This window comes from Sebastes fasciatus, chromosome 18 (genome assembly GCF_043250625.1).
Source record: "Sebastes fasciatus isolate fSebFas1 chromosome 18, fSebFas1.pri, whole genome shotgun sequence".
NCBI classification, from domain to species: Eukaryota; Metazoa; Chordata; class Actinopteri; order Perciformes; family Sebastidae; genus Sebastes; species Sebastes fasciatus.
Genome location: NC_133812.1, coordinates 11,091,003 through 11,118,551, shown reverse-complemented (window position 1 = coordinate 11,118,551; position 27,549 = coordinate 11,091,003). Strand labels below are relative to the sequence as shown.

General features: G+C 39.8%; 2 protein-coding genes across 2 annotated transcripts; one reads left to right on the top strand and one right to left on the bottom strand.

Moving 5' to 3' along the window:
• The first annotated feature begins 1,143 nt into the window (after nt 1–1,143).
• Nucleotides 1,144–17,140, top strand: znf410 (zinc finger protein 410). The gene is made up of 12 exons (XM_074616701.1): nt 1,144–1,279; nt 1,575–1,664; nt 1,746–1,799; nt 3,331–3,463; nt 7,205–7,390; nt 8,092–8,313; nt 11,056–11,215; nt 12,132–12,313; nt 12,786–12,875; nt 13,036–13,155; nt 14,287–14,406; nt 16,044–17,140. Exons 3-12 carry the CDS (start codon nt 1,767–1,769, stop codon nt 16,142–16,144), a joined length of 1,347 nt encoding a protein of 448 aa, XP_074472802.1. The 5' UTR covers nt 1,144–1,279; nt 1,575–1,664; nt 1,746–1,766; the 3' UTR covers nt 16,145–17,140.
• Nucleotides 16,393–27,359, bottom strand: entpd5b (ectonucleoside triphosphate diphosphohydrolase 5b). Its single transcript, XM_074616703.1, has 14 exons — nt 27,249–27,359; nt 23,091–23,323; nt 22,562–22,641; nt 22,131–22,274; nt 21,513–21,588; nt 20,988–21,023; nt 20,618–20,706; nt 20,443–20,525; nt 20,024–20,085; nt 19,543–19,644; nt 18,133–18,276; nt 17,780–17,836; nt 17,473–17,588; nt 16,393–17,062 (listed from the first exon to the last, which is right to left on the bottom strand). Exons 2-14 carry the CDS (start codon nt 23,314–23,316, stop codon nt 16,979–16,981), a joined length of 1,299 nt encoding a protein of 432 aa, XP_074472804.1. The 5' UTR covers nt 23,317–23,323; nt 27,249–27,359; the 3' UTR covers nt 16,393–16,978.
• Between the last annotated feature and the right edge of the window lie 190 nt (nt 27,360–27,549).

Genomic DNA, 27,549 nt, shown 5'->3' with positions numbered 1-27,549 from the left:
GGCTAAATTATTGGTACTGCTTCTTGAGTGTATTAAGTCAGTTCAGACAACAGTTTAGATCACACCATGAGGAGCAGCAGTTCTTGAATCTTGGATAGAGGTGAGAAAGAGGAAAACTGAGAGGTTTATTTTTGGAGTTTTCCACACGCTCTCATCACACTAGCAAACTTGGAGAAAGCGAGAAGTTAAAAGTCTGCTCTTACAGCACAAAATGAACAACACAAACACTGTGAACAATGTGAGGATTTTGCGAACACGAGATTACAATGCAGGAGCCACAAATCCTATTATGCATCTATTCCTCTGCAGTCAAATATTTTGGAAGTTTACATTTTGGGACCTCAATCTCTACTTGTAAATACTCCCAAATCATAAAATATATGTGACTTATTGACACCTGTGGCAGACACACAGTATGTTTGTATACATGTGTTAACATACAGAGAATTCACCATTTGGTCTCCCCAGGGCACCTGCCCTCAAATATATCTTGATTAAGGGATTTTATTAAATAATTTGCAGTAAATTCTCTTTGGTGGTACACTGTGTAAGGCAAATATCACGACAGAGAACAGGAGAATTGCTTCTTATTAGTATGTGGAGTTTGGTGAACTCACATAATTCCCACTATTACTAACCCCAAATTCAACCTGAAGGTCTAATCAGCCAGATTAACACAGGAGAACACGTGTTGGTGTGCAGAGCCCTTAAAATATGCTTTAAAATATACCAAAAAAATACAGCAAAGGAGGCTAAATAACGCTCCACTGGTTACAGATTTTAGTTTTCTCATTATTTGGTCTTTATGTTTTGTTCTTTTATAGTTGTTTTTATTTTGTCTGTATTTCATTGTATCTGTGCAAGCACTTTGAAACTATGTTTAGAAAGGTGCTATACAAATAAAGATTATTATTATTATTATTATTACCTATGGTATCTTTAATTTTTAAAGTAATTTTTTAGGATGGCTAAATTGAATAAATTAAATAAATATCCAAAAAGCAATAATGGATCAATAAGTTCTTGAGTCCAGGGTGTGATTTTGTCTGGCCTCATATTGTAGTGTACACTTTTGACCACTGGGTAGCGTCGAGGATACAACATCCCTGTGTTGGTGAACGGGACCCTGCAGGTGGTGACTTCCTCCAGTAGGGGGCAGTAATGAAACACTTAATAGATGCAAGCTACCGTTTTCAAATTCAACGAAGAGGAAGGAGGACTTTCACTCTTTAGCTCAGTTACACAACAATTCTCTCTAAACACCCAGGACTACAACAAGGTAAACGACTTATACTCCTGCTACTGACGAGTTAATGACATCATATACACTCACAGTGTGTTATAGTCATACAGCAGCTAACATCTGTCTGTTAACCTCGGTAGCTGGTTTAATAACTGCTAACCTGCTAGCTAACTAAACAAGGCAGTCTCTGAGCTTTAGCTGCTTTTAGCTGCTTTGTTTGCCTCTCTAGTTGTTGGTGCTTAATTGTTAAGTTGTAGTGACTGGCTGTCAGCTGGCAAAGCCTCTCTTTCACTTGCTCATTTGACGTTTTTGTCTTGTTGTTTGGCTGCAGATTGTGAGATGGTTTTGACACATAGATGACCTGCAGCCTGCAACGCTTATGACCGACAGACAGTCTCACATTTAGCAGGTCTAATTTGAGGTATGTATTGTTTTGATTAGGCTGAGCAGATCTGTGTGCATGTTGTGGTGAATCAGCTGTTATCCTGTTATTATTCTACAGGTTCAACACACAGGGTGACCCATGCTTTCTGATGAGCTTGACTCCAAACCAGAGGTAAATCTTGTCATCATGTTTTCATGTTGTATTGCAAGAGGCAGGATGCTTTTTGTTGTGACTTAGATTATTAATGCATTACACAAGGCAAGGCAAGGCAGCTTTATTTGTAGAGCACATTTCAGCAACAGGGCAATTCAAAGTGCTTTACAGAAACATTCAAGAACATTGTGACAAAGTGCAAAAGAACATTAAGACATAATTAAAACAGCTATAAAAAACATTAAAGATTAGAAAATAAAAACAAGCTAAAAATAAAAGATAGGATAGAAGCTAAAATAGAAATATAACACACAAGAGTAAAAGCTCTAGTGCAGATCATTATCTGGTTTAATAAAAGTCAGCAGCAGCAAACAGGAAGGTTTTAAGCTTTGATTTAAAAGAGCTCAGAGTTGGAGTTGGTCCTGCAGGTTTCTGGGAGCTTGTTCCAGATATTTGGTGCATAAAAACTGAATGCTGCTTCTGCATGTTTAGTTCCGACTCTGGGGACACTAAGCAGACCTGATCCAGATGAACCTGAGAGGTCTGGATGGTTCAGAACACAGCAGAAGATCAGAAATGTATTTTGGCCCTCAACCATTTAGTGCTTTGTAAACCAGCAGGAGTATTTTGAAATCAATTCTCTGAGAGACAGGCAGCCAGTGTAGAGACCTCAGAACTGGACTGATATGATCCACTTTCTTGGTCTTAGTGAGGACTCTAGCAGCAGCGTTCTGAATCAGCTGCAGCTGTCTGATCCATTTATTAGGAAGACCAGTAAAGACGCCATTACAGTCGTCAAGTCAGCTGAAGATAAATGCATGGACTAGTTTTTCCAAATCCTGCTGAGATATCAGTCCTCTAATTTTTGCTGTATTCTTCAGGTGATAGAAGGCTGTCTTTGTAATTGTCTTAATATGGCTGTTAAAACATGGAGGAGTTTAAGGTAATGAATATAACAGAAGATGAAATGTTTTATCTGAAGGAAATAGCTGGAGATCCAGAATTTAAACCAAATGAAACAGACATGGTCTTTAACACAAAAGAGGGCAAAAAAGGGATTAGTTAGATTTTGGCAAATGTTTACATGACATGAAATGAAAATATCTCCAAACATTACAGTGCACTTTCATAGACTAAGCTACTGGAGTTACCCTGCACTATACTAATTTTTAACAGTCTCTTCTGCACTATATTCCCTTTTTTAATAGTCCTGTATCACAGCTTATCTCATTATGATGACAGATGTCGAGTGAGATACATAAAAACAACCAGTTCCTTGTTCTGGAGAGACTTCGCTTGGAAATTAAATATGAGATATTTCTTGACACCTGAAATAACTTCCAAATATAAAAGAACACCAAGCTCTCAGTGCTGGAGAAATTGTGGTGAAAGTGACGCAAATAATTTACACATCTTCTACACATGCAGTCAATTGAATTTGTTTTGGTTAGAAATATATAAGTTTATAGAAGACATTTTCAAAAAGATGAATGCATTACACGAGCTTCATTATTATGCTGTGGCTCTTCTCTTCTCCTCCTCCTCTCAGCTGCTGGTGCAGTTTGTGCAGAACGCGTCCATCCCGTTGGTGCAGGGTCTGGAGGACTGTGACTCCAAACACTCCTGCCTTCCTCTGCTGACTCCAGCTGAGAGCTCGCTGTGCAGCCCGCTGGAGCTCACAGGTCAGCAGCCGCTCACTGCTCTTGTTGTGTCCACCACAGGCCAAAACACTAGCACTACTTTTCATTTAGTGTTACTACATGTCGCACAATACCACTAGTGATACATTTTTATTGTTTACTAATGTTACTGTCTCCTTTTGTTGTGTGAATCTTTTTAATCTCTAAATATTAAAGGTATAATATGCAACACTTTCCTAAAAAACAGTCTGATACAAAAAGAATCCCTCTCGATCATCACTTATGACCCACTTGAAGTGTGTGGCGGTGTCTGTTTCCGCAGAGTCCCTGCAGCCCTCTGCCTGTATCTTCTCTTTTCTTCTTTTTTTGATTTGCCCGGGACGCTTCTGGCCATCTGCAAACAGCCTTTCGGCCCCACGTGGGGATGTAACCCACAGCAGATAATGGCGCACAGGGTGTGCAGCCTGTTCAGGTGGTCAAATACCGCCACTTTGTCATTTGTGATACCAAGGCACAAGCATTAGGCTATACATCGATGGGCACATGTCCCCCTTTAGATGCTTCGCGGCCTTATTTGATGGATGACAACGGTTTTGTTACATCGCTGTGAGTTCCCCTGTTCCTCTGTCTCTCCTCTGCTGGGTGCAGTGGCTGTTGTGCTGCTATCAGTGTGAATGCGTCAGTTTGACCGAGGCACACACACCAGGCAGTGAGGACAGCCTGCCTTTCGGCTGCATTCATTCAAAGTCCGGCAACTCTGCACCTTCCCGCAGGGTTGTGCGGAGGTGTGCAGAGTTAGTTTATCTGTGTTTTAGAATGTAACCGCGTGAAACAGTAAAAAAAAAAGTTTTATTTATTGGATATGCTGCTTTGTTCCCACTAACGCGACTCTCTCCGTTCACTCTATAGCTCGCCTGACCATCGCTGCTCTTTCTCTCTCTCTCTCCCTCTCTCTAGTTTAGCTTAGGAGGAGTGGCCAACTTTTAATGCGGCATGTTTATAAAGACAGACCAACAACTGTTGCATATTATACCTTTTAAAGTGACTATAGTCAACTATGTATCAAATGACAATGTGAAAGGCGTCACTTGTAGTGATGAACCTTCAGAGAATTATCCCCTGACTGTGCAGCTCCCCTTGGGTTTACAGAGCTTTATAGTGAGTTTCAGCTCATTGTTTAGCTGTTGGTTTACTCTCAACACTCTCATAGCGTTGTTTTCAGATGCAACTGTTTTCAGCAAATAAGCTCTAAAAATCCACTGTACACTACCTGCTCAGCACCAAACAGCAGACAGACACAGTTAGTAACTAGCTGGTAAACAAAGTGGAGCATCTATCAGCTAAAAAAGCCAGATATTTCCCTCAGGAGTTGTTAGAGACACGACTCCAAATGAATCAAGATGTTGCTCTGTTGCTAACACCGTATTGATAATATGTCAATGTTGTGTTCTCTCAACTTGTTTTTCCGCTCTCCCCAAGTAATTCCACAATCCAGAGATTTTTTTGATCTGCATCTTGATCCAGTTCTGCATCAAAATGCATCAGTGATAGACAGTTATGGAATACATATGCCATATTTTTTTATAAATTCAAGTGCGGCAGTCAGTGGCAAACTAGACGAGGCAGTTTCTGCCGTGTGAACGCTGGATGCTGAAAAGCTGACGTTAAACTTGTTTGCTGGTTTTAAAAAGTTGAATAATACCCATAATGTATGAAAGATGTGGAATATTGTTGAAAAGTTACGCTAAACTGTATTGCTGGCTGTAAAAGTTGAATAATGCACGTAATGTTTTGAAAGATGTGGAATATTTCAGGGTTTGTTGAAAATCTGACGCTTAACTGAATAATGCGGAAGTCCAATAATGGCCATAATGTATGAAAGTTGCGGAACATTATAAGGTTTGAGTGGAGTTTCTAGCTGAAAGTATGAATAAGTAGAGAAGATTTGAAAAATTGCTTGAAATAGTGTGAACATGTCTCCGTCCTGCATGTGTGTGTGTGTCAAACTGCACTAATTAGGATCATCTCATGCTGCTTGCTTTAATGTGTGTGTAAAGAAGCAGTTGAAGGAGTATGAAGAAATGGAAAGTGTGAAAATATCTGAGTCCTGTATGTTTGTGTGTGTTTGTCAAAGTGCACTAATTGGCGCATCTCAATCAGCTGTGTGTCTCCAGCTGCAATCAAAGGTTGCCATGGTGATGGTAACCGCTATGTGACTCCGCGGTCAGACGGTTCATTGAAGTTCATAGAAATGAAGCTGAGGCGCACCTCTCAAACCTCTGCTTCCCAGTGAAAAACCAATGGTTAGAATATTCTTATCATGAGAGGGAGAATGCTGAACGCGCTGATGTTGATTTGTGGTGTCAAAAATGTGAGAATGTGAGCAGGTTAGGAAACTGGCACTGTCTGCTTTCCTCCGCCTGGGAATAATAATAATAAAGAGCGAGAAGATAGTGAATATATATGTACAAAAAAGTCAATTTTGCAATGTTAAGAAAATGTTTCACGGCTCTGAGTGCCTGCACTTTTTCATTTATGTCTGTTTTTCACAGTGCTGTGGATATTATTCTTGTTTCACAAACATCTCCATGCCGTTAAGATTTGGATCAATAATCTCTTTAGATCTGACGAGCTCCGTCTGACTCTGCTGTAGAAAATAGGATTAGTATTTGCTCAAGGTATTGCAGCATCCATAGCTTTTGATGGACAGATGCCCCTTTTGACATATCGTGTCTGTGATTTGGCTGCCTTGTGTGTGTGTATGATTCCCTGTAAAAACCCATTTAGAAAAAAAAAATGGACATTTGGCAGCACGTATAGAACTTATAATAGATATTGGATGTATTTATATATTAAAAGTGCCCTGTGGGGTTTTCTTGTAAGCAAACATATATTCAGTGTTTCTTACAAATTCCAGTGTGTGTATATGATTTATATTTATTTATTTATATATATATATATATATATATATATATATATTAGGGCTGTCTAAGTTAACCCGATAATAACACGTTAACGCAAATTGGTTTTAATGCCACTGATTTCTTTAACGAATTAATGCAACTTGAGATTTTTAGGTTGTAGCGGGCTCAGTTTTAAAGATAGAGTGAAGATACTGGCATCATATGAAACTAGATTCCAATTCATTCTAGCTTGTGTGCAAAGGAGGCTAAATAACGCTCCAAACTTATGCTAAATTTTGGCAAGGAAAAACTGGCGTTGTCATTTTCAAAGGGGTCCCTTGACCTCTGACCTCAAGATATGTGAATGAAAATGGGTTCTATGGGTACCCACGAGTCTCCCCTTTACAGACATGCCCACTTTATGATAATCACATGCAGTTTAGGGCAAGTCATAGTCAAGTCAGCACACTGACACACTGACAGCTGTTGTTGCCTGTTGGGCTACAGTTTGGCATGTGATGATTTGAGCATATTTTTGTATGCTAAATGCAGTACCTGTGAGGGTTTCTGGACAATATTTGTCATTGTTTTGTGTCGTTAATTGATTTCTAATAATAGATATATACATACATTTGCATAAAGCAAGCATATTTGCCCACTCCCATGTTGATAAGAGTATTAAATACTTGACAAATCCCCCTTTAAGGTACATTTTGAACAGATAAAGAATGTGCGAATAATTTGTGATTGAACTATGGACAATCATGTGATTAATTGCATGTACTTATTTTACAATGTAAACCATAGTTTGATTAATTTGCAGATAAGGTGCAGTGTTTTATTCAGGACTGAAACTAACAATCACTGATTTTCTCCTCAGACGGAGGCCTGAGCCATGAGCCGGAGAGTTCTCCCTCCCTGTCAGAGTTCGGAGGTGTGTCAGTGCGAAGCCCGTTAGTGGTCCAGACACACTCTCATCCACGGGCCTCACCCAGCCCGCCGCCCATCCTCCATGACCTACAACAGTCAGACAGCACTTCCTATGTCCTACTGAACCTTGCGAAAGGTAAAGGAATACTAAACCAACCCTTAACTATTCACATATGCCAGAGTCTCAGATCTTTTCCCCCCCTGTATGATGAGTCACACCCCTGATGGATGGAGTGAGAAGTTTTACATTAAAACTCTAAATCTGATCTTGTGTCAGTACTTTGGGTCTTGCACGGCTCCCGATTCTACACACAGCGCTAAAAAAGAAATGGGGTGACACATTTTCATGAAGAACTGTGAATTATTTTGGCTGCAAGAAATGATCCTTGGCAGGCACATTCTCTTGGTTCATCAGACCTTGGCAGGACAGCCAAAAAATTAATTTTGGTCTCTGACATACACCTTTTGTACAGCGTGCTGTGTTCTGTCTGTGACTCACAGAGCGATGTGAAGGATAGAAAAGGCTTTTCAGTAGACAAAATCACTTTCTCACTATTGTTACATTAAATTCAAATCTTGAATAAAGAGGGATTGGGTCTTTTGAGCGTGTTTATGTATTTTTCAATGTGCGTTGGCCAGCATCCTCTTTGCCTTTTCAGAATAAAGCTCTAACATTTAACACAAAACGGCTGAACGTGATGGGAGGACTATAATGAATTCAGAAATGTGACCTAGAGAGGCTCGCACAATTGATGATCATGCAGAATGTTGCATTTGCCTTGAGTATTTTTTTTTTGTTTCATGGTGATTCTCCTCCTGCCTTTTCTCCCCTTTAAGGCATCACAGCCTCCTCAGAGTCCCTGATCTTCGCCGCAGATGGCGCCGGGGAGGATGACGACGAGGGGGTCTCATCAGGGGACTATGGGATAGATGGCAGTGCTCCCTGGTATCTGCGGGTACAGGAGCTGGCACACGACAGCCTGATTGCCGCCACGCGGGCACAGCTTGCGAGAGATGCTAAGGCCAGCCAGGACGCCAGAGCTGCAAGTGTCACTAACGGTAAAGTCACTTCTTAGAGGTCTTTTTACACTGGAAAGTCAAACAGGCTCTTCATAACAAAAATACCATGTTGCTGTTCATGGATGTGTGCAGTGGCATGTGCGTTACAGCCCTGCCAGGTTTAAGACTAACATTAAAAGAAAAAGAAAGTAAGACTGTGTACAGGAAGCGGCACATTTTTTTATGGTAAGATAACATCAGCCGGTCTACTTAAGGCAGGCATCAAAGACAGAAAGACGAGAAATGAGGTCAGTGATGAGATGAAAATGGAGTGTAATCAGCACAGACTGAAACTGTGTTCAACACTTCTCATCGTAAGTCTCAAAATCAAAATGAATTTGTCTAAACAGAATTTTAAAAGTCTGACTGCAAATATCCAGTAGAGGTCTAGATGGCACATTAGCACGAAAAAACCTTGATCATGCTTCAGCGCATATTGTTGTACTGCGTCTGTGATGATTTAATGTGCATTTAGTAGTATGTCTGATGCAGGCGTTGGAGAGGGAGAGAGGGTACAAGTCTGCAGGGATCAGAAAGACACAGGTTAGACGACAGGAAAGGGAGGCAGCAGCAGAGTAGTAGAGAGGACACACGGGTGATCAGGAAAAATATGTTACATTAAAGGTATACTATGCAGGATTTTCCAAAATAACAATGTATAGACTCATACAAAAGTAATCCCTCTCATTCATCACTAGAAGTGTGTGGCGGTGTCTGTATCTGCAGAGAGCCAGCAGCCCTCTGCCTGTATTTTCTTCTTACTTTGCTGTGTTCAGGACGTTTCTGGGCGTCAGCCTTTGGTGCACTGGGTGTGTAGCCCCCCACACATGCATCCAAGAGGAAGTTATAAAAGTAACGGATACAGCCCCGAGCGAAACGCCCAAAGCTCGTTCCAAAACGAGAGTGAATCTGGTGTTAGCTTTCACTTTCTCTGCCGTGTGTGATGCTGCAGTTGGTACACTGGGCTGTGTTCTGGCAAACGTGGTCAGGGGACGTGCGCTTCAACTATGACAATTCCTGCATAGTATGCCTTTAAGGATAAATGGAGAGGCTGATGTTTCGGAATAGTTAATACGGTCATTCTCTGTTTTTGCTGAGAGTTGGATGAGACGGTCAATGCCACTTCTCTGGTTAAATATACATCTACCCCCAGCAGCCAGTGTATCATAAAAAAACTGTACTATGACATTACTATACATTTTAATGGCATACTATACTATGACTTTTTCCAACATACTACAATATGACTTTTTTATCACTTTTTTCAACATACTATACTGTTACTTTTTAACGATTATTTTCGACATACTATACTATGAATTTTCTACAACTGTTTTCAAGATACTATACTTTAACTTTTTTATCACTTTTTTTCAATGTACTATACTATGACTTTTTTAAATTATTTTTTCGACATACTATAGTATGTCTTTTTTATGATTCTTTTTTTTTTTACATAATATACTATGACATTTTTCAACACACTACACTATGACTTTTTTTATGACTTTTTCTGGCAAACTATATCGTGACTTTTTTTCTACATACTATACAATTACTTTTTTGAAATCCTATAATATGGCATTTTTTACAGCTTTTTTTCAACATACTATACTGTGAACAAATTCTATCTTAATCTGTTGTTTACTAACTTTACCTTAATCTCTTCTTAGTCATTTAACCGTGAAGCTATCGTCTCTGATCTAAGACACTTTCACTTCCCTGCAGCACAGCGCCGTAGCAAGCTGTTGACCCACACCGGGAGTCAGGACTTCATCACAACCACTTTTAACTTCCCTCCGCAGGCTGCCTGATAGATAAAGAAATGTCCAATGATATTCAAGGCAACATGACTCCGAGCTACATCTCTGATCTTTGAACTGAGCCGAATTGCAGCCAGAGGTGGTGAAGTTTATTCCCATCTTTGCCCTCTCCTAGTTTATTTCCTTTGCACCCCAACCTGCATCCGTTTTCCGTCGTTTATGATTTTCTACTTCGATGCAGCGTCATTGTATGTGCTGTTTCTGTTTTACTGATTTTTTGCACTATTATAACTCCATATTGTCAGGTGATCAAGTAGCCTAGTTTGAGTTCAGATGGAGTCTCTTAGCAGAGGTGTTCTTACCTCCTTATGATGTCTCCACATGTATCTTTGACGTCATTATATTTCCATTAAGTCAAGTGAGAACGGTTAGCAAAGGAAAGAAAACACTTTTAAGACTGTGAATGTGTTGGATATGATCAAAGTGACCAAAATGAAGTGTTTTACACATAGTGGCACATTGAAAAATCTGTCTTGTTCTGAGCTAGTGCACCAGTTAAGAAAGGGTGTAAAATACTTTGTATGCTGTTATATAAAATGTCTGCAGCAGACTGTAAGTGTTTCAGTGTGAGACTAAAACTCCACTATCTGAGCCAGTGTGAATGCTGCCCTCCCACTAACTTGCTGTAGATTAGACGAGTTCTCTCAGCAGCTGGGTATCAGTTATAGGTGCATTACTGCCGGCACGCTGTAAGCAGAATTGGACCTGTTAAAGGCATTCAAAGCGGGGAGTCCGGGCAGGTGAAAAGGGAGTGATTGCATTCAGCTTCGGGTGGTTTTCTTTTGGCTGCAGTTGTTCGGCAGGGCTCAGTCAGTACCCGATGATTAGCTACAGCTGGGCTCCAGAAGCCCGGCCACCTTGCACTTCTTTTCTTGTTTTCTGCACAACCCCGCTCACTTTTCCTCTTCTGGTTGCCTAGGCGATCACACACACAGTTTGACAGCAGATGGGGACAAGCGAGAGCTGCCGTCTCGGACCAGCCGCCCCCTCTCCAAGCAGATCCTCCGCTGCTCGTTCGAGGGTTGCTGCAGGACGTTCACCTGGCCGGCTCATCTCAAATACCACCTCAAAACACACAGGTAACACAATGCACCCCGCGGCGAGGGAAGATAATGGCTTCAGGCAGCAGTTCCAACAAGATGCCATTGCCAAAGCATCAATATTCAACCCCTGTGCAAATCCTGGCTCCTGTGGATATATTTTCCAAATTGAAAAATAATAATTCAAGCTTACAGCTAAAACAGCTTTCTGTATATGTAATTACACTGGCAATTATCTCAGCTGAATTCATAGAAAGGTCCAAGCCATTAATTACCTGTTAAACCAAACTGTAACACAGATATTTGAAGTCTTAAACACAAAGTATCACTTTAAAGTGCTTCTGTTCCCTACGCATGAAAACAACTATGTCCAGCCCACATGGCCTTACAAGACACCATAAATCTATATAAACGGGATAGAGTGCTGTCTATACATTTTCAAGAAATATTAAGAAAACCAATTTGAATAATTTCCATAGATTTCATCAGATTTTTAAACCTTTATTATCTACAACAAAATCATAATATCATTGACAAAAGCATTTACTGTATGTAAAAATCAGAGTAAATACTAATTAAATAGTTCATCTTGCCTTCTTTTGCCCAGACTTTTGAGACGGAGTTAGTTTATGAGAGTGGTATTAGTGTTGTGTTTACTCTTCATCAATCACAAAGACGGATGTGTTCGCTGTTCAGATGTTTTACAGCTAAGGCAAAGGAGACATCACACTTTGTTTTCCACAGGTTGTTTATTGGTGGAGGCAGATAGAGCAGCCAAACAGCTGAGGCTTAGAAAGACGTGTATTAGTACTGCAGGAAGTCTCTTAACATCAGTGTAGGAAATCTATTTGTGATTGCCTGCCCCTGTCTGACCTTGTGGTAGGCTGTTTTGCAAATGAAACACGGGAGAGGGACACCTGACGCCTTTGTTTGTTTGGTTATCTCTGCTCCAAAGGAACGACCGAATGTTCAGGTGCGGCGCGGAGGGCTGCGGGAAGAGTTTCTACGTGCTGCAGAGGCTGCAGGTTCACATGAGGACTCACAACGGCGAGAAGCCCTTCATCTGCAAGGAGAAGAACTGTGGCAAGAAGTTCACCACGGCTGGAAATTTAAAGAACCACAGACGCATCCACACAGGTGGGGAGCGGGAGATATCCCGCGCATAAAAAGGCCCAAACACGCTGGAAGCAATAACTGACTCAGGCCATTTGACTGTGCTCATTTAATGCTTCCTTGGTGCAGTCATGGCCGGAGATTTGAAGAGTCAGCAGCGCCGGCGCCTCCATTTCACTGCTGCAATGAGTAACAGCACTCTGTCATATTTTATTTAGGGTGACATTAAGATTTTTGACGGCCTGTTCCACAGTCTGCTTCTTCTATCTAGGGACCAGTTAGCAGGCTGGCTACACTATACAGTGTTTATATTTTGCCCATATGTCTGGAAGAACAGCTTTCTACGAGCTATAATATCCACTTAGTTGGATGAAATTATATTACATTTGTTACGTTTTTAGTGCATCAAAATAGGTCAGCTGTCACCATAAGTTTACTACATTAAGTCCTGCAGAATTCAACAATATGTGTGTGTTTGGTGGGTGGCTGCTTCCAGGAGAGAAGCCTTTTCTGTGCGAAGCAGATGGTTGTGGGCGATCCTTTGCAGAGTATTCCAGTCTACGGAAACACATGCTCGTACATTCTGGTGAGTGGGACAGAGTTAACAGCTGTACAGCTGAGCACTTTTTTTTTTTTTTGGTAATTAGTGTTGCTACAGATAAAGCATTTCATCATGTGCCTTGAAGAGAGATGCATCCCGTATCAGAGAGGCGGGGAATCACAGGATCTCTCTTTGTGTTTCCCAGGTGAGAAGCCTCATCACTGTGGGATCTGTGGGAAGACGTTCTCTCAGTCTGGCAGCAGAAACGTCCACATGAGGAAGAGACACGGAGAGGAGGGGCTCGGCAGTGAAAGCAGAGAAACGGGTCTTTTCTTTCTCTCTTTCTCACTCACATTATCTTTTTCTCTCTCTCTCTCACACACACACACACACACACACACACAGTGCAGTAGGTGGTTATGCTAATCCTTGGATTATGTAGCTTCAAGCAGCCCATACATTTTAAAATGTGCATAGAGATAGTGTTGGTTTAAGTTACATTTCGGAACATTTCTTGAATAATTAATGGCTTTAGCGCTTAAAAATGTATCATTCAAATTTTTATTCTTCAGGGCCAGTAGCGGAATTGTTTTAGACTGCACATATCTCTGGAAAAAAGCAAGAGACTGCACAGCTCCACTGCAGAAAATAGGCCTGTTAGGCGTCTTGTGATGGGGTCAGATTTGTCTGAGAAAACTGTGTAATCACCAAGTTCTAATGGCGCAGTAACTCAAATTCATGTCTTCAAGCTTTCTCGTGCCTCACTCAAATGTCTTTTTCGCCGTCACCTTACAAATTACTTGGATAAATGAGTGGATACTTGAGTAAATCTCCACGCTGCAGCTGTGAGAAATCTACCCAAGTTCACTCCTGCATCTATTCTTAGTATCAGTACGTCTTCAGATTAAACAGCTTTACATTCCAACATATTGTCTAATTGTACCAAATCTGTTTGAATTAGTTTTGTTTTTTTAAACGTGTAACAATGAGAGCAGACAGCGCGTTTGCCTCCTTGTCACATTTGCGTAGCAGTGGGGAAGCACCGCAGCTGAATCGCCACTGAGGAAGCGCTGCCAAAGCTCTAATTATAAACAGCAGATTTATTCGGGTCAGCCTCCCCAAAGAGGCTGGTCTTTAGTAAAAAGCAAAGGAAGATGCGGCTTCAAAACAGATGGGTAGTTTCTGAGCTACTGGATGAATAATTAAATTGACTGTCTGTGTTGGAATAACTATGCAGTCCTAAAAACAACCCATTTTCACACAAGCGTCAAACGGTAACTTAAAAGTTAGTAATAATGAGCAGATTTCAGTTTTGATTTGCTGTAATTTGTTGGCTGTTAGGTCCTATAAAGACCGTAGATTAAGTACAGCGTGTGTCGCTCTTCTTTTTTCCATACTTCTTTTGTGTTGAGAGGTGGGAAAAGCTAAAGTTTGCTGTCTTGTTTGCGACTGACAGGAGAGGCTCTGACACAAAGCAGCCTGCTGGAGGCGGACGGTGAAAACGGAGACGGTATGGTCACCATGACAACAACTGTTGAACCCATGAATCTTCACCACGCCATGCTGAGATCACCAGGTATGCTTTTCTACATGTATGGCAGGGAAAGCCCAATACATACTGTGTACAGGGTGTCACAACAATAATTTAGTGAAGCTCACACTGTGCTGTCAGTGTCAGAGGTGCTGAGTCAACTTGTGGTGTTGCTGATGTCCTGTTGAGTGTTTTTCAATAATTGCTGAAGGTTTTCTTTTGGGATTTTTGAACAATTAATCAACCATTCAGACAGCAGCACTACTGTGCAGTTTGCTAATGTCGTAATGGTGATTGTGGAAGTTGAAACACACAGCTTGTTGGTAGCTCGTTGAACAAACCTCTTTCTGTCAGTCCCGCTGATAGTCTCTGCTAAAATTGTTATTCTGTAAAGTTGGTTCCAACCCAACTATGATTTATTTAACTCTTGGACCATTACTTAGAATAATATTTTATAACTGGAGCACTCAACATTCAAGTTACATGGTGCGGATTCTACTTCAGTCGATAGTTGGTCCCATGCTGTTAAATTTACCAGGGCTTCAGTGTAAATGTTTTATGAATTCTTGATGCATGTTAAGGCTGACTTATGTTAATATAAGGTTGTAATATTTATCTACCCGTGTAGTGCTTATACATCATCTTCTGGGCTTTTTTGGTATTAGTAGTAGTAGTAGTAGTACAAAGTGTTTCTTATATTACTTTCGTATTTTTTCTTTTCCTAATTTATTGTCTTGAGAGAATAGGAGAATAGTGGTCACAAGTAGACTGTTGCTACCACATACTAAAATTCACCTAATAGGGTATTTATGCAACAAAACAACAGAGTTCAGTCAACACCTCTGACAGTCTCAAAACACAGATCTTTACTTAATTGGCATTTACTTCTGTGTTATGTGTCATTTTGTCCATCTCCTGTAGTAGCATATGCCTGCGGCTAAGTGGTTATTCAATATTACTGTATCGTTTTGTACATTATATGTGGTAACATGATTTTTGCATAGTGTATATAGCACTTTTCTATTGATTTCAACCATATAGCCCAGCTCTAAGCTAATTTCTGAAAACTACACTTGTTTAAAATTGTTCCCTGTTAAAGCCCATGTCTAATGCCTAAAGATAAAGAATCACCCCCTTGGACTGAATACTTTTATTTTGCATGTCTTTCAGTTTTTCCTAAATTAGCCTGACTGACTTTTTTTTTTACGACTTTTTCCCACATACTATGACTTTTTTTTTTTTTTTTTTTTACTTTTTCGACATGCTATACTATGACTTTTTATGACTTTTTTCGACATACTATATTATGACTTTTTATGATTTTTTTCAACATACTATACTATGACTTTTTTCATTACTTTTTTCGACGTACTATACTATGACTTTTTGAAATTGTTCCCCTTTAAAGCCCATGTGTAATTCCTAACGATAACTATTCACCCCCTCGGACTGAATACTTTTATTTTGCACGTCCTTCAGTTTTTCCTGAATTGGCCTGTCAGCATTAAAACCAAAATGTATAACCAGGTGAAAGCTTGCAGAAATTCAAGGACACATTTTTAGTAGTGTTTCAGCCCTCAAAGGTTTTCCATCTCCTAATGACTGTAGGTACGTACAGACTGACAGAATTCATGCTACCATGTAGTTTCTCTTTGAACTCGTCTTTGTCTCCCTCCCTCCAGGCTCTGCAGACTCGGTGGTTGTTCTCTCTCAGCCACATGAATTGGTGACCATGACGACCGAAGGCCATGCATATGGAGAAGACGTGGTGGCGCTGCTTTAGTCTGCCATCATGAAAAAAATGTCACACACTGCCTATTTCCACAGCGCCAGACTGACAGTCTCAGTGGACTAAACGCAGACATCTTTTTGTAAATAGATTAATCGCTGACTTTCACCCCTGTAGATATTTGTAATTAGCCACCGATGATGGTTTTATTTTGACAAGCGAGAAACGGCAAAGTTTGTACAAACAACCTTTTTTCCTCAAGTTTTTGAAAACAAATACTCCCAAAGAAATACTGAGACGGGTTTGAAAAGTTTATGAAAATATAATGCATTATCATTGTAAACAGCAGTGTGAGGTTGAAATGAAGTGATGATAATGAGTCCCACTTATCTCTAAATTTCTTCCAATGGCTGATATGATTGCCTGTCAAATTGAAATGTACCATTATGCTTATTACTAACTACAAAAACCAGGACAATAAAAACTACTGAAGCTCAGTACATCATGTTGCTGCATGTAAACACTGGTCTTGCACAACCAGCCAGGCCACCCGGTTTATCAGCCGGAGGAAAACATCCATCTCAAACAAATTGTGTATCTAGTAATGCTCAAAACGGAGTGTTATTGGTAACATCTTTCACTCAAATGTCAACCTCCAGTGCTTCACTTGTTCTTTGAGTAAGGCAACACATTGCTCATTTACAGCTCAATATATTACACTTGAGAATAATTGCTTTTTTAAAAAAAATTAAGAATTACTCATGAGGTTAGCTCTGCCCTCATAAAACAAACTGCAAATGTCTGGGGCCGTAAGATAAGGTAGTGCACATTACCCGTGTTTGTTATTGAGCACCACCTAAATGAGCAGTGTTTGTTCCTCCCTTCTCCTCAGTGGATCTTCAGGTTGTGGAAGTGGTCCAACGTGGCGCCCAAAGCCCAGCTTGCCTCCACGTTGTTCACTTTCTTGGTCAACTAGGAGGGGAAAAAAAAAAAACCCACCAAATCACTCAAATGCCTTTTGTATTTATTGAAATAAAAAAAGTAACCAAATGTTTCTGTAGAATGTCCTGCTTCATTCTCTTTCTGGCATGAATTGTGCTATTTTTTTTAGGTATATGGCATCACTTGTTTTAGGTGATGATGTCAAATGTGTACTACAATTTAAAAAAACAAACAAAAAAAACAATTATTTTTTAACGTAACAATGCTTGTGTCTTTTAATGTGAGTCAATAGATGAGTGAGCTACACAACTTTAAACACGAGTACTTGATTTTATAAAGCCGCGCAACCTTTTGAAAAACGTTCCTCTCTGTCTATTCCTTCTGTTGCGTCCTTAAAAGCAAGACCACGAACCCTGTTGCTTGTGTTGTGTAATGTTCACCTTCAGCACGGTGCTCTCCTTGAAGCCGAATCCATCCTTGAGCAGGCAAGTGATGTAGGTCAGGTCCATACACAGGAAAGAACTGATGGGAGGGTACTTGGTCATCTTATTGCACACTGAGCAGACAAAAGGGAATCACGTCTGTTAGGCTGAATAATTACTCTTCTGTATTCTGCTGAGAGGATGAGGGCAGGATTTCAGATAGCAGCTCGTACACAAGTCCAGACTATTGAGATGCACACAGTGTCTCAAGTTCAGGGTGCTGCAGATAGGTCATAGTAAGGATGCATTGCTGCGCCCATCTTACCCTCTTTAGCTCTCTTCTTGAAGTCTCTTACCTCCAGCATCCCTCCTTGGACCTCATCTGCAACAGGAGGTGATTAAGGTCATCTTCCACGCAGTTTAAATGCTATACCATTCATTAAGAGCAGATCTACTTGCATATTTCCATAATAATAATACAGCATGTGCCCTTTCAGCTCGGACTGGCAGAGGATAGCAATTTCTCTAATAACTACACACCTATAGCTCGTCAAATCCACTGAGACAGGTGCAGATGACTCACAATTCCCTGCCTCTCTCTTGCATTGGAACGGGTAATAACATCCTGCTGGGTCTGTATAATTATGTAAGGTGTGTACAGAGGGTGTGTGTGCTAACCGATAAGGCCTCCATCCACAGCTCTGTCAAAATAATAGGAGAATGCATAGAATACGTTGCTGTCTTCGAGCTCATGCGGCTGATGAATAATCCCCTTCACCACCTTAAGTACTTCCTGATAACAAAGCTTGTATCCTGCATAACCTGGAGAAGAAACAGAGACAGCGGTGTGTAAATTATGCATCTCATGCAGGAACAACATTGTGAAATGATGTGTAATTAAACTGAAGTCCATTTTAATGAGCATAATGGACATAACTGCAGATGCTTGGTTGGTCACAACATGTTCTGTTTTGTATATTTGCTCAAATCTGTCACATACTTTGATTTACTCTGGATGTTTGACATACTATGAATTTTTTTATATACTATGCTATGATTTTTTCAATATACAATACAGACTTTTTTTGACATACAATATGTCTTTTTTACAGCTTTTTCCGACATACTATAACCTTTTTTTCAACATACTATAACTTTTTTATCAACATACTATACCATGACTTTTTTTTCGACATGCTATACTATGATTATTTTTTTACATACTATCCGATGTTTTTTTTTTCAACATAATATACAATGTTCTTTTTTCCACATACTATACTATGACTTTTTTATTACTTTTGACATACTATACTATGACTACAGTATGACTTTTTTCAACATTCTATACTGTGACTTTTTTCGACATACTACACCATGACTTTGTTATTACTTTTGACATACGATACTATGACTACAGTAGGACCTTTTTCGACATACTATACTATGACTTTTTTCACGATTTTTTCCACATACTATAAACTATTACTTTTTTTCGACATAATACTGTGACTTTTTTTTCGACGTACTATACTATGATTTTTATTTTTACTGTCTTCGACATACTATATGGCTTTTTTTCGCACATACTATAAGATTTTTTTTTTTACATACTATATGATGGTTTTCATTTTCGACACATTGTACTATGACTTTTTTTCGACACAATACTATGGCTTTTTTTTACATACTATACTACGACTTTTTTTCGACATACTACACAATGTTTTTTTACGACATACTATACTATGCCTTTTTTCAACATACTGTACTATTACTTTTTTATTACTTTTGACATACTATACTATGACTACTGTATGACTTTTTTCAAGATACAATATGATTTTTTTCGACACACTATACTATGACTTTTTGACACACTATACTATGGGTTATAGTCACAGTATTATTAGAAGCCTTTTTTACATATTATATTATGACTTTTTTGACATACTATATTTTAACTAGGTTTAACCTCATCACAATGAAATTCAAAGGGGTGCTTAAAAATGTTCATTCCCTCATCCAGTAGCTTTGATTTAACTCCACTCAACAGACTGATTATACTTTAAATTAACAGGATCTTACCATCTGGGTCCCCGCTCACTTGATAGGTCAGCCCTCCAAAACTCCATTCATCCCTGAACTTCTTTGGCAGGCAGGGACTTTTAAAAACCCGCCACTCCAACCCTGTTAGAGCACAGACGTCACTTGTTTAATCTTCTAACTGGCTCAACGGTTTCACACCTGGCCACCATGGTCTGAGACTGACTCATTCACTAACACAATTTTCTCTGAAGCCCTTCTGTGATTCATCTAAGGGTCTCACTTGTATTGTATACTAGAGAGAAAGACTTGAAAGTACATCCCAGAAAAACATCGCTCTCTTGTTACCTCCTTTACACAGTATTTGGAGAAATAGGCAGGAAGGAAACAACACCCGAGAGAGCACTTGGAGAACTGACTCACTGTTGAGTCCCAGTATCTTTCAGAGACACACTCACAATGAACAACACTGACCCGCAGCTAATGGCAACAGAGCACCTTTTCCTCATGTACAGCACAGTACCTTCTGCACCCAGAGCGCCCAGTGTGGCCAGTCGTGCTGCCATCAGTCCATTTCCAAGGTAACTGGATGAAGTCAGAAGATTGTTACACAGTTACAAAACCAACAAGGAACAGACTGTGTATGTAACAAGTAAGTCATTCTGAAAATAGGCCAAACAAATGGTGTCTGCCTATTATTCACATCCTAATGACTAAACAGATGATAGAAGTTTTCCTAATGAAAAACAGATCAAAGAGAAGATATAAAGTTACAAGAAAGTCAGTGGCGTTTGTAATATAATTAGTCCATACTGGAGGGCAATTTAAAAATATATGGAAATTACCTTGAACAGAGATTAAATCAGGAATTGATTTGATGCAATAAGATATAATTCAAATGGAAGATTACTATGTTTTATGAAACAACGCATTAATTATTACCTGTAAGTGTATAATTCAAATGATGAGTTGGAGATGCCCAATCTGGCAATGTAATCGGCAACAGGAACACTTTCAATGGTTTTCTACAGTGGAATATGAAGAATATAGTGGGTTACTAATCACTAAAGACTTTAATTTGTGCAGAAATCTCTTAGTATGCAAACAAACTACTGACCCTCAGCTTCGGCAGGAAAGTGATCTGCGTGGATCCTCCTCCCAGATCCAAGATTCCCACTGTCTTCTTGGTTTGTGCATTCAGGTGACCTGAAAACAGATCCTACTTTAATCCAGCAGCCACAACAGAGAAGAGCTAATCAGTTATACCTCAGATGTTATCTTCAAAAGCCCTATTTGACACAGAATGCGCAACCCAAAAGTATAAAATCCCAACGCTGAGCCTGATAAAGATCAGAGCTATCCCCTTGGGGCAACGAAATCATAGTTGTATGCATTCAGCCTGTATTTGGGAAGCAGGGTCTATAATAAGACTCTAGGATAATTTTCAAACACTGAGTTAAATTTGGATGCAAGTTTACAGTACTCACCTGTCAGATAGTTCACTGATATCCAAGCCAGGATTCCTACATTAGAGAGATTAGCAAACCAAGAAAACAGAATACAGACATTTCAGGTGGAAGTTAATTTTAGAAAAGCTGACAACAAATTTTCACAGAAATTACAATGGCTACAGCGTATACAAACACATGTGCAAACACATGAGGAAGAGCTATAATACTAAAAAACAAGGTTGAAATGCTGACAAATCAATTACACTGTGGCACAACAGACAATAACAGTTTTTTCCACCACATAATTACAGACTTTTAAGGGTCACAACAACTTTGTGGTGAAGAGCAATTTAATTTTTTGTTAAGTATCATCATAAAAGACAGCAATAATCTGCTGCAATTTAGTTAAATGTCTGCAGTAAGCAAAGACGTCTTATAGAAATTGCTCAGCACACAAAGTGGGGCAGAAGGATCACTGATGGCACCTACAAAGTGCTGCAGAAAGGAACATGAGTGGCTGTGATAACTGACGAATGTGTTGCTTGTCGGGGCAGACGTTACCTTCATTTGTGCCGTTCATTATGCTGACGCTGTTGTCTGGGACCAAAAAAGGAGATTCGTCAAACACATGTTGAACCTGTGGAGCAAGAGAGGGAGGAGAGGCTGAATGAGTGATTTCAGAGAAAGGGGGAGAGGGAGAAGGAGAGGGAGAGGGAGAGGGAGAGGGAGAGGGAGAGGGAGAGGGAGAGCACGAGGGCGCCAAGAAAAGCAGCAGAGGAATGGCCTTAATGTTATCTACTGTAATGGTAGCTCATCCAGAGGTGCCCTCCGCTTGAAGGGATTAATGAATTCCCTCAGGGGGATTAATAAAGTATCGTTTATCTTCCAAGGTGCCCCAGGTCCACCTATTACTATCTTATCCCCTCCACAAGAGCCTTCCACACTAAGCTCACACCACTCTGATAACAATACTTTTTCTCTCGTCTATGTACTACCTGCCATAACACTGAAAATGTTCTTTCCTCTTCTGCCTGCTCCTTTGCTGGATAAGAGGTTGCACTTTTCCCTAGAAAGTGTTAAGACAATGCAGCGCCTAACAACTCCCCTTCTGATAAAGAACCGCACTCTAGTTTAGGTCTCAGCAGCATGTCATGTCTCGGTACCATTACACTCGTGTACCTGCTCCAAAAGAGCCTGGGCTTTCTCTGCGGCCAGCAGCCGAAGTCCAGCTGTGGCTCTGAGGACAAGTGGAGTTCTCTTCCACTCCAGGCGAGGCACAGTCTTCTTGGCCACCTTCAACAACATCCTCACTGTGTGTCCAGCCTTTAAAAAACAGACACAATGCTCACTACAAAAACAGCACGGCTCAGACCGATCTTTTGACAACAGGGTGACTAGTCGGAGTTGAGAAAACACTTGACGTGTTACATATCAGGCTGCTGGAATATTCACTGGTTTGTCATTTTGCGTTTCTCACTTCCTACTTACTTTCATTAGCAATGTGATTCCCCGCAGAGGGAAGCTATTGGCAGTGTTTCTGAATACAATGTAGAGCCGGTGGACCTTTTCTTCAGCTCAATATAATTGATTAGATTTGACAATGAACTCACCAGTTCAGGGGAGTCAGCATATGCTGACAAACCAGGCTTTATGGAATGGAACATCTCATTGTCCAAAACAGGCAGCTCCTCTAAAAGATACAAGATCCACCCACATCAAATATGCAGCAGCTATTAAAAAGGCATTAAGAGTCCTTAATCTGCTTAGCATACATATGCAGAATATATCCCCTTATTCAAGACAAGGCATGTTAACTTGAATCTGACAAAATAGGATTATTTCTTACAAAGTAAATGAAGAAAAGTATAACCTATGTCCCCTGAGGTGAAAAATCACAGGTTTATAGAAATGAGAGGCTATGAGGATAGAGGGGAAAGCTGTGGAAAGGAATAGAGCCTGCAAATCAGCTTGTTACTCTGCTGTTTGCATTGGAAATCAATTGGTCACAGGCCATGTAAGTACATTACATGATGCCCTTACTACAGTAAATACACATATGATTTAACCTGCCTCTCACCCTGGATGCTGATATCATAATACGAGTAAAAGAGCAGGTCAGAGTAATATGTGCAATATTACCTGAGTCACTGTGGATGAAGGTGTAGACATGGATGCGTGTCCCTGTGCTCCCTGCATCAAACATCACTGCATAGAAGATGCGGCTGTGGTTTGCTGGTCGGCTGAGACGGGGAAGGATGTTCCCGATGCTGTTGGTCAAATCCAGGAGAGAGGTCTTGACCTGGGCTCGGCTCAGTCCTGCAACAGCGAGCAGGACCAGGAGCAGGAGTGGCCCTGTGAGCTTCATCTTCACTCTGCAGAATCAACCAAAGAACAATATTATAGGTTACTATTCTATTAAATGGGTTTGAACTGCTCAAAAAAAGCAGCTCTAACTGCTGCTGAGGAGATGTTAAAATTATAGCATGATAAGCAACCGAGGAGTAAGAAGCCATAGGGTTATATATATATATACATATATTAGACCACACCCTGTCAGACTTTCTAACCAACCACAGAGACACACCCCAAAATCAACCTCTCTACCTGCTGAGTCAACTCCTGAGGAGAATTTAAAAAACATCACAACACCATGTCGGACTTAACTCGGTGGACTTTAATCGTTTGATCTTGGTCTTCAATCAATACATGGCAACTCAAGTATGTCTCAACATCTCTCTACAAAACTCAGCTATCTAATGTAAGGAATTATGATTTCTTTAAAGCCTCAGTCAGGCACTGATCTGTGGGAAAACCCCTGCTGAGACAGTCACTCTGCTTACATTGAAAAATAAGAGACTGAAGAATTATGTTGCATGAGAAATTTCACTGCCTGTGAATTTTAATTCAAGTTTTAAATTTCAGGCATTTAACCTGCGCTATTGTGTAAAGCAAGTTACAAACATGAATAGGACATACCTAGCAATTGCTTTAATTAAAGTTAAAGGACTGTCTAATAACTGAGCCCCCTGGCTGCATCCCTTTATTATTTATTAATCACTGAAATGTTTCAGAAGCTAAGCATGAGATCATTTTCATTTGCAGCCTGGATGTTTGCCCATTTGAAGCCCCACTCTGCTAGAAATGATGCAAACGCTTAACATCAAAATGCACCAGGCCTCATACATTTACAGAACAGTTATGCATGTAAGAAACTGCCACTGAACTTGTCACATGCCTTACATCTCAGTATGTGAGAAGAGCGTGTATTAAAAAGAATCTTCACAAGTCTGGCAGTGTAGATGCGACTATGGTTTTTCTGAGGTCTCCAGTGACTTGTTTTAATGTAAACAAAATCTGCGTCTCCAGAGTGGGCAGTTTTGCTCCGAGGCAGAGCAAAGGAAAGAAACCGTGTCAGTCTGGGAGAAGAAAGCGTTGCATGATTCACTCAAATCACCTTATAATCCTGTTCAGTTTTGCAACATTTTTGAAAACTTGCATATAGTACGTAAATAGCTTAAAAGGCAGACACATGCAACAGAGACTCTGTGCTCTCAGTCACATTGAAGAACTAGTCCCTGATTTAAAACAATGTTCTCACTGCTACATGGTTACATATCGGTATCAGTATGACCAAACCATGCAAACAATACTGTCTGAATGGAATCTATACTATGTGATCATTGCTGTGCATATAAGCCATACATTTCTATACGATCTTATAGAACAGTGATTCTCAAAGTGGGGTCTGTGGCACTCCGTCAGGGGGTCCGTGAAATAATTTGCTATTAATTATAAAATTGTGCTGCATCATTAAGAAGTGCAAATCTACAGATGGGGACCATTTACCGCAATAAAACATGCATATTCTGTTCCTTACTCCCACATACGTTAGCTTTGGGCCAATAGAAACTCTCATATGATTGACACACAACAATAAGTTCACTATTTTTAAGTTGACGCACTTACTGAAAGTCAGCTTTAGAATGGTAAGTTTAATTATCTGGATTTATTAGGACTATGACAGTCTGTACGTTTTCTGAAAGCTTTTTAGATCAATTACTTGAAAATTATAAATGATGTCAAGTTGAGTTCAAATGCAATTTGAATAAAATGCAATACAATGTTTAAAAGTATATAAGTGGTATTAACATGATGGAAATTGAAATGTGTTTGAATTTTTAGCATACAAATAGTTCCAATGGCATCTAAGGAGTATGCGTATGCTTAATCAGTGATACAATTATGAGGGTCCTCAGAAAATTGTTCTACCCTGTAAAGGGACCCTGACACTGAAAAGTTTGAGAGTCCCTGTTATAGAAGATTTGAAATATTTGTTAAGAGTTGCATGAAGGTTGATTACTTTGTAATGTTTTTAAATCATTCTTAGTGCTCTAGGGTGTTTCTATACTGGATATTTCTGGGGCTGCCTCACTGCATACTGAATTTAATAAGCGGCTTGCCGGACAATGGCAATTTTATAACTAAAATAAACGTACTTTTACTGTAGCATTAGCAGAAATGAACCATGAAAATCGACTTCCACAGTGTCCATAAAGTTAATAATCCACTGTCGGTGATGCATTTGAGCTAACGAGGTGTCAGTGAATAGGTGCAGGATGTTTGATAAGGCACAAAACCAAATCAGGTCAAAGTATATATATACAATATACAGAGCAATGCAAGAATGGAATTCACTCCCAAATCATATTACATAACAAAATACTATATATGGTTTTAAAAAAACAATAACAGAGCATTACTTAAGAAGAAACTTTAGTATTAATAAGTATTCTTTGGTGTGTAAGGGTATTAAGGGCATTCCATGTTAAATGATGATATTTATCTGTTAGATCATGATAGATTCAGTCGGAGACGCTCTATTTTCTTTGTGTTTTTGTCATTTAAACTGTGTCAGTTGTTATTGTTTTATTTACAGTTGACGTGTATTACAATGTGTTATGTTAGTGTAATGTGAATGGGTATTTTTTAATTGTCACCATGTAAACTATGTTGACCCCAGGAAGAATAGTTGCTGCTATTAGTGATGTGTCGGTGACGAACGAGCTGGCTCAAAGAGCCGGCTCATAAAGTGAACGATGGGAGCCGGCTCCCATCCGAGAGACGTCTTTTTTATTTATTTTTATTTTTTTATAAATTCAAGGCAGAATGATAGGACGATCTTCTCCACGCCACGGGCACTCCATGCACTGACTGTGACTGAATGTTGTGTTAATGATGTCCGTGCAACCAATCAGTTGATGACAGACAAGGATCATACCATCAAAGAGCGCTGGCGGTCTACACAGGTACAGAGCAGGAGGGAGAGGAGGAGAGAAAGAGAGAGGAGTGCGGTGCGCGAATAGCAGACAAAATGAGTGACAGTCGGAAACGAAGCAGCATGTAAAATTATGGTATCCAGGAAATTATAAGGTTTAGTATAATTATATTGAATAATTTAAGTGATATATGCGCACACATACTAATCAAAAATCAAAACTGCACTAAATTTGGTTGAATTATAAAAGGCAGAAGTGGTAAAACGAAGAGCCGTTTGGGAGCCGAAAGAGCCGGCTCTTCTTGGTGAGCTGAGCCAAATGATCTGGCTCACTAAAAGGAGCCGGAATTCCCATCGCTAGCTGCTATGCAAAAGCTGATGGGGCTGAAACAAACAAACAAACTGTCCTCTGGCTGGATGTGAAGTCAGCAGATAGAAAAGCTCTGTATAAAGACTATAACATGTAACTTTAGTCATCAATTCAATTTCACAGGTGAGATACACACACAGCACTAAGTGTTTCTAGAAAACAAACTCAAGTTCTGAAGGTTATTACGGTGTATGGTAGCTTATGGTAATTTTGTAAATAGTCTGTTTATTGTCAATACTGTATATACTGCTATTTTTTATACTTCCTTCTATTAAATGGTTCATATTTTGTTACACTTTGTTTAGCTCTTTTTTTTACTGTGTTAGCTGGTGCATCTTGTTTTTTGCACTATCCTCTTTGCTGCTGTACAGTAGCTTGTTTTGACGTTGTTTTGCGTTACCTGACCGCTAACTTTAGTGACTTTATATTGATAAAGTTAACCCAACACGTATCCTATCCGTTCCTTTTCTCCCCTTGATACTTTTTAACAAAAGTATCCCATATACCAGGCAGCTAATGTTGGTATCAGTGCATTACAATTAAAAAAACACCTAAAACTTGGAGACACACCGAAAACAACTAAAACACACAGTATTAGAATATATAGCTAACTTATTGAGTGTTTTCTGGACGCTAAACACACTCAGCTCACCATGACATCCGACCGGAAAACTCTTCTGGCAGCTGACTCGTCGTGACGTCACCAGTGTTATGATGACGTTTTTTTCAGTCTCTTGCAAGGCTCACCAATGGATGTCAGAGTAGAAAAACAGATAAACCACAAAGAGCAATACATAGCCTGTTCTGTCAGGATCATTATTTTCTTATATGTTCACAGGCAGTTAAAAGAGTGGGATGCTATAAAAATTATAGGCTGTGTATTATTCCTTCCTGCAGCTGTCAGACTCCACAACCAGCACTGCTCCCAGTAGACCACTTACACACCAACAAAC

Bases quoted from the DNA above. Each gene is read 5' to 3' on its own strand.
- entpd5b (XM_074616703.1), bottom strand. From the start codon at position 23,316: ATGAAGCTCACAGGGCCACTCCTGCTCCTGGTCCTGCTCGCTGTTGCA. The intron at 21,589-22,130 runs GTACACGAGTGT...CTTGCTCCACAG, and splicing joins CCCAGGCTCTTTTGGAGCAG to GTTCAACATGTGTTTGACGA. The intron at 20,086-20,442 runs GTAATAATTAAT...GACTTCATCCAG, and splicing joins TTTGAATTATACACTTACAG to TTACCTTGGAAATGGACTGA.
- znf410 (XM_074616701.1), top strand. From the start codon at position 1,767: ATGCTTTCTGATGAGCTTGACTCCAAACCAGAG. The intron at 8,314-11,055 runs GTAAAGTCACTT...CTGGTTGCCTAG, and splicing joins AGCTGCAAGTGTCACTAACG to GCGATCACACACACAGTTTG. The intron at 11,216-12,131 runs GTAACACAATGC...TCTGCTCCAAAG, and splicing joins TACCACCTCAAAACACACAG to GAACGACCGAATGTTCAGGT.